At 35.8% G+C, this 7,577-nt stretch overlaps 1 protein-coding gene across 1 annotated transcript in view; it reads right to left on the bottom strand.

Moving 5' to 3' along the window:
• Nucleotides 1-1,644: 1,644 nt before the first annotated feature.
• The window catches only part of LOC102853580 (interleukin-13 receptor subunit alpha-2-like), an 11,527-nt gene continuing 5,594 nt past the window's right edge, over nucleotides 1,645-7,577 (bottom strand). The window contains exons 3-6 of the mRNA XM_006901579.1: nucleotides 7,163-7,313; nucleotides 6,382-6,502; nucleotides 2,490-2,674; nucleotides 1,645-1,796 (exon numbers count right to left, since the gene is read on the bottom strand). Of these exons, the coding sequence (XP_006901641.1) occupies nucleotides 1,645-1,796; nucleotides 2,490-2,674; nucleotides 6,382-6,502; nucleotides 7,163-7,313 (609 nt within the window). The remainder of the gene's footprint in view (nucleotides 1,797-2,489; nucleotides 2,675-6,381; nucleotides 6,503-7,162; nucleotides 7,314-7,577) is intronic.

The raw sequence follows: 7,577 nt of genomic DNA, 5'->3' as shown, positions 1-7,577 counted from the left end.
CCACATTGAATTTTACTGCATAAGATAGATGCATCAAAAAGACTGGAAAGATATATGTATACCCAATGATATCTTTCTGGCCAGTGGATTTTAAAAAATTCTTCTTTATCTACTTTTCACATTTTTCCATGATGATGGATTACTTTAAATAAAGCACTTATGAGACAAGGCAAAATTTCTATGAAGCTGTGATGTTTATGAAGCTCCAGTATTTGGATTAGTGTTAACTCTTCCAAATTCCATAACCAGGAAGACGCTACACACACTAAGCAAATAACACACTATTAAAGGGAATGGTGTTTCTATAGAAACTGTAGTTTTGGTTGTTTTTCTTTATTGTTGTTTTGATTGACTCGCAACTAGTCAGAGTTTGGCACGAAAATATCTTTTCAGACATTTAAAAAAAATCATAATGCCAAATGATCTCAAAGGAAAAATGAATCAGGGAAACAAGAATTTCTATTTTGCATTTCAAAGAGCTGAAGAGTCTATTGCTTCTAGAAAAATGGCTTTTCTTTTGCTATATCTTATCTTGGAAACCAGCATAATCTAACAAAAGGTTGAAATGCAGGGGGATTGGATTTGTTCTTGTTGTTCTAGCTGTATAATTCTATTGCAAATCTATTCACCTCCCTGGAATTCTGTTTTCTTATCTGTATAAGAACTTAATTTATTAGAACCAGTGACTTTTCTACTTATCTCTATTGTTGTATGCTACACAACTGATTCCCAAACATATTAACCCGATAAGACAGAGTAGAATGGCTCTCCTAGACTATAATTTTTAGGAACAGACTTCCAGGTTTTCTTTCCAGCAAAGCAACTAGTTGCTTCAAATCACCAACTTTTGGGTTAACAACAAGTGCTTAACTACTATGTAACCAGGGCTCCCTGGCAGCCTAGTGAGGAACACATCAGGCTGCTAACCAGATAGTCGGCAATTTGAATCTACCAGCTGCTCCATGGAATAAAGATAGGCAGTCTCTTCCCACAAAGATTTGCAGCCTCAGAAACCAGATAGTGGATCACTATGGATTGGAACCTACTTTAATAACAACTAAGTTTGAGTCTGCTTTAGAGTTTACAACTCTCGAAATTGGAAACCAGTTATTGAAATTAATTCATACATTGTAAGGCCAATGGCTATAGAAGAATTTGTCAGTTTTGCAGTTGTTACTTACATCCCCCATCAATCCCTATTCTGCTGACATCAGAAATTCTTTTACAACCTTGTTAATCTCTAGTCACCAAAAGTTATTTTAATAGGTTTGCTTTCTTTTTTATTGGGTTGGTGGTGGGTTTTTTGGGGTGTTTTTTTTTTAGTTGTTGTTGCTTGTTTGTTGGTGGTGGTGTTTTGGGTTGTTTTGTTTTATTTGAAACCCATTTTGGCTTTTGGCAGTATCAGTTTCATAACATCAAATTGGAAATGAGCAATTAAATTCTCTTTAAGGCCCTATTAGCTTATTGGCTTATACTTTCAGATTGCAAGCATTTTTGAACTAATTTTATTAACTTTTATCAACTAAACTATTTGACTGTTCTGATCAAGGTACTCCTCATGTGGCTAGCAACTCATTTGAGTTCTCAAGTTAACTTATTATATTTAAAAGACTTGTCTATGATTTATCCAAATAAATGTAATGTTCATACCACCCAGGTAGAATTGTCTTCCGATAATAAAATTTCATAAATGAAACACCTCGCTGGAATGGGTCCTTTGGGCACGTCCCATTTCAGATCGATATCATTTGAATCCTTCACAGTAAGAGCAAGGTGGTCTGGTGGCAATGGCTTAACTGTAAACAAAAGGAAAAACTTCAGCATGGAGAGTATTAAAGTCCAGCAGTAGCCTTTATAAAAATCTGGGGCTATCTAGTATCCTCTCTGGGGATAAACAAGGTAACTCCAGCCTAGTCCCAATGGTATGAATTGAGATAAAATAGCCTTGCAAATAGAGAAGTTTAATGAGAACCATGGCTATTCTGGAAACTCATTTCTTTGATAAGTCACATATTGACAAATAAGTCAATGTTTGTAAAATTTGTAACAATATTTGTAAAAGATAAAAGTTAGAATTTAGAAAATTTAGATCATAACAATCATTTCCTCCATTCTGTAGTATGAAGACCAACCACAGTCAGAACTATCAGTTTATTTTTATTAATGATGTTGTTGGTTTCATCAAGTCAGTTTTAACTAATGACAACCCAGTGTGATCAGAAAAGAACTGCTCGCTAGCATTTGATAAGGCTGGGAAATACTGTGAATGCTAAGAGGAAATGGCATTTTATCCTTCATTTGGTTCCTTCTGTTCTATACGTTGATTTTAATAAGATTTTCCCAGTACCCTCTACTGTCCTTTTCCCTGGCCTGCCATTCCAGGGTTCTCTTACTCTCTTTCTCTCTTTTCCTTTCTCCCCACAGTCATATAGGTGTGGATAGCCAAAACAAAAGCCTTATCTATTTAATTTTTTGTTTGTTTATATCACCTATATTTTGAAGCTGGAAAATGAAATAGCTGGATCTGATAGACATGGAATGTGATGATCCATTAACGCAGATGTAGAAATTTTTATAGTCTGAAGACTTCAAGTAGGGAAACTTGCATCCAATATTTTTTCCATTAAATATTATGTATTTGTCACACTCTGTTGCTCGATCCAAGCCATCATACCTGTAAAAAGATATGCTGTGAGCATTGTGTTTAACATATCTCCTAGTATTATCAAAGTGCTCTGGTAATTTCTATTAACATGTCAAATGAATAAAACAAGCATTTAATAATATGCAATAGGAATTGAGTATCTTGGATATGGCAGGCCCTGTGCTAAGTGCACAAAACCGACAACAGTCATAGTCCAGCTTCACAAAGCTTACTTTCGTTGGGAGTCTTTAGAATATCTCAAAGATGTGCACAGGGTTTATAAATAAAATAATAAAATGGCTCTTAAAGAAAGCTGAGTTTCAAGACCTACTTCAAAGCAGCAGTAGTGACCAAAATAGCATGGTCCTGGTACGATGACAGGCACATTAACCAACCAGTGGAAGAGAATCAAGAACCTAGAAGCAGACTCAGCTATGGTCAACTGATATTTGTCAAGGAAATCAAAGCTATCAAATGGGGAAATGACAACCTCTTCAACAAACAGTGCTGGCAAAACTGGACTGCCACCTGCAGAAAGCTGAAGCATGATCCACATCTCACAACATACACAAAAATCAACTCAAGGTGGATCAGAGACCTGGGAGTAAAGTGCCAAACCATAAAGTACGTAAGAGACAAACTGGGATCAAGCTTAGTTGGCCTAGTCTGTGGTATAAAGAGACTGCTAAATACAGCCAGAAATGCACTGAAGAGGATAAAATTGATGCATGGTACCTTCTAAAGGTTAAATCTCTGTGCACATTAGAAACTTTTTTCCAACAGGGTGAAAAGAAAACCTACCATCTGGGAACAAACATTTGGAAATATAATTTCAGACAAGGGTCTCATATCAACAGTTTACAGAATCCTACAGGGCTGATAATCCAATTACAAAATGAGCAAGAGACATGGAAAGAATCTTCACAGAGGAGGACATTCGAATGGCCAACAGACACATGAAGAAATGCTCAAAATCACTGGCAATAAGAGAGATACAAATCAAAACCACACTGAGATATCATCTCACTGAAGTAGCAGAGGCAAAGTTTAGCAGGGCAGCAAGTAATAAATGTTGGAGAGGATGTGGAGAGAAAGGAACTCTTACATATTGTTGGTGAGATACTAAAAAGGTACGACCACTCTGGAAGACAGTTTGACACTTTTTATAAAAACTAAACATAGAAATTCTATATGACTCAGATATTCCACTGATTGGAATATGTTGTTGTTGATTGCCATCGAGTCGAGCATAACTCATAGTGACTCTATAACTAAAGACCTAATACCTTTCCATAACTATCATCATTTCTCCAAGTTCATATAGTTTCCAGGGGCATGTGGTTTAGGAAGTGGATGCCACAACTGGGAGCTCCACCAAACACTGTCCACATTGGGAAACCATTCTGGTATTTGATACCCCAATAGTACAAGGTTCAGCATCACAGAAACCCAGGTTACTTCATACTGCACACACCCTGAGAAAATTATAACTGAGGTAGAAACAGAAAAATGTACATCAATGTTCATAGCAGCGCTATTCACCATAGCAAGAACACCGAAACAGCCCAAAGGTCCAATCATGATGGAATGGATTGAGACATTATGGTACACTCACACAATGAAATACTATGCAGCTCACAGGAGCAATGATTTTGTAAATTACCACCTAACTTGGGAGGGACTGAAGATCATTATTCTAAGCGAACTAATTCAGTTCCATAAGCACAAATACTGTTTAAGACCATTATTGTCAAATGAGTACAAGGATCCAAGGAGGGGAAGGGGAGCAGAGAGGGGATACTGTGCTGGGGTGCGTTGTGGCTTAATCATAGGGTCACACAATTTGATGGGTGGAGGGAGGGGTGGGTAAAAGGAAGGGGGAAGATCTGGTGTGAAAAACAATGTATTGGAACTTTGTAAGTAAACCAGTATAAAATAAAAATTCCATTTTTTAAGAAAAGGAAGCTGAGTTTATTCAAACAGTTTCAGATGGTACTGCAAGGTTTTTTATTTTTCTGGGAGAACTATTTGAGAAATAAAAAGTAGCTTTGATGTTAGTCAGGATTACTATTATGTTTTATAAAAATAAAGTACACTGAAGAGAAACATTTCCCTTTCAACACACACCAAGAGATAAAATTTTAAATGGTCAGCAAAAAGAAGGAAAAGTAAAGTAAGAAGATATTTGGCAAATAAATGTCTCATTTCCTATTCTTTAAAACAAGAAATGTCGACATAGCATTTAAAGTTAATGTCTTTCCAGTAATAATAGGAATTAAGAAGATTTTCCTTCCTGATCAACAAAAAAATAAATGCGTTGTCTATTTGCTGGGGGTGAGGGGACGGATAAAAGAACAAAAGCTTACAAGACAAAATGTAACATTATCTTTAAAAACAGAATCCCTTTTGAATGTAGCTAATATAGCAGGTCATAAGGTGCTGATACCAATGTTAGGGAGCTCTGGTGGCCTATGTACACTCTATTAAGTTCAAGTCGTGCAAAGTACTTCCTTAAGGTTATTGTTTGTCATCGAGATGGAATCAACCCATAGCTGACCCTCCAATGGGTAAATCACACAGGAGAGTACTCATCTTTTGTCTGTAGAGCAGCCGGAGTATTTAAACCATGTGCCTTTGGGATTGCAAGTGCAGCTTCTTACCACTAAGCCACCAGAGTTTCCTAACATATTCCCCATGGTGATAGTAGAAGATAATGTAGGAAAGGTGAGGCAGAAACTTGACTGCTAGCCGACATTTTATACTGGGGCTATGAGTAACATGAAACATTACAAGAGTAGGTCAAAACTAATGATCCATGTTACCATGAGACAATTAAGAAATAATGTACACTGCATTGAAACAGATGAGGGAAAGAACTGTTTAAAAGGAATATATGATTAGGTATTATTTGCATGACAACAGTCCAGAATAACAGCTGCACAGCAAGGTGGACTGAGGAGAGGAGGAAATTGTGCAACAATGAAAGATTTTGTTTTCCCCCAAGAAAAAAGTATACTGGCAGGGAGGGGGAGGGTAGAAAGGAAAATGTGCAACAATGAATGAATGGAAATCCAAGTTCTCTATAAACATTTATTAACATCTCAATTAAAATAAAAAAAAAGAAACGAATGGAAGAATCAAGATAGTTCCATGTCTAAATGTTTCAGCGACAATTCACAAAAGTAAAGCAGTCAGAAAAAGAATACCATTTCATTACAATTTAATAGATACTGGCTTCTTTCTACAGCAAGAACATAATGCATGCAAAAACCTTTTCATTTATGACTCCAACTAGCTAAAGGACTTTCTAGGTCTGCTGAATCTTTTCCAACTCATGGAAACTTTATGTGTGTCAGAATAGAACTGTGGTCCATAGGGTTCATAATGGATAATTTTTAGGAGTCAAGAAGAAGACCTTCTGCCCAAGGTGCTTCTAGGTGATTTGAACCTCCAATCTTTCAGTTAACAGTAGAGAGCATTAACAATTTGGACCATTCAGGGACTCCATCAGAAAAAAACAAAATGTAATACTGTATAGATTACAAGAAAGCACCATCTAGTAGCTAAAGGCTGAACTCATTTATGTCTACTGAAAATCCTCAATACTTGTAAGCAACAATCATCACAAACACAATTTGAAAGAATAAATGTAATCTTGTGAAAATGCAGTTACTCATATTGTGAATTAATTTTTTATGTGTTCTTAAGAGGGAATTCTAGTCATAAAAAATACCTACCAGTAAAATAAATGGTAATTGGTGTCCAAAGGGACATGACTACTAAGATTCCAAGAACAGAGTAAATATTGCCAGTTGTAATAGATACAATTCATATCCTGAATTTTCGTTTCTAGATTTCCTAGGGAATGCAGGAAAGAAAAAAGTAAACATTTGAAAGGCATGATGATAAATAATTTGGCAAGCCATTTTGCAATTGCATTTCATTTCTTTTTGGCCATCATGATTCTTTCCAAAGAAGTTTGTTGGAAATCACTTCACTGTAAGTGGGGCACATAATATCAAAAACTTTTGAGGGTTCATTTACTGACACTTGTATGATAATCAAAGGTATTAGGTAATGACTCTAGGCCACTCTGACTTGTTGAGCAACAAAATACTCATGTTCATGTTTACACATATGTCTCAATAACTCGGAACTACATTCATCTAATAAAATTTATATTTTGCTGAACATACCTGCTAACTTAAGGAATTTTAAAAGTAACAGAATGTGCTTTAATGACTGGGGGGGAAAATTCATCAAACAATATATGTTGTAACGTTTCACTCAAAGAACAATGTAAATAAAAGTATAATTTCCACAACATTAAAAATTTTCAATTTTCACAATATTAAAAATAAGGACCAGAACCTCACTTCAAGAAAGCTTTCCATTCAATGCCACACTGTCATAATGTCTATTACAGGTACCATCTGGCACATAAGAATTAGAGGACTAACTTAGTACTGTATGGCTTGTTTAAATGATATTAAGTATGAAACGAGAAATTCTTCTAACCTTCTAAGTGTGTCCGATAAGTAGCTTCTGACCATGAACTTTGAAAACCCGATCCATTTGTGCATTCTGATAGAAGTGTGTGTACCTTAGCTTCAACACCCTTGTTAAGATCAAATCCATCTTTGTAATATAGCTTAGTAGTAATAATAGTCTGTATAATAAAAATATAAGAGTAAGCTTAGACAGTCACAGGGTGATGTGCCATAGTAATAAAACTAAGTAGAACTCATTAATATCCTGAAGAGTCATCAATATCTAAGACATTCTTGATTATCTGATTGCAAAGCCCAAGATATATTTCCACCAAAGTTTACTTCTGTACATCATATCATTTCATGCCATCAGTTGAATGTTGTCCTCTCAGAAAGAAAGAGGAGAAAGGGAGAGGGAGAGGGAGAGAGAGAGAGAAGAAGAA

The sequence above is a fragment of the Elephantulus edwardii genome, unplaced genomic scaffold, assembly GCF_000299155.1.
Source record: "Elephantulus edwardii isolate Elephantulus edwardi_28Jun2011 unplaced genomic scaffold, EleEdw1.0 scaffold00336, whole genome shotgun sequence".
NCBI lineage: Eukaryota > Metazoa > Chordata > Mammalia > Macroscelidea > Macroscelididae > Elephantulus > Elephantulus edwardii.
This window is presented reverse-complemented; position numbering and strand designations above follow the sequence as displayed.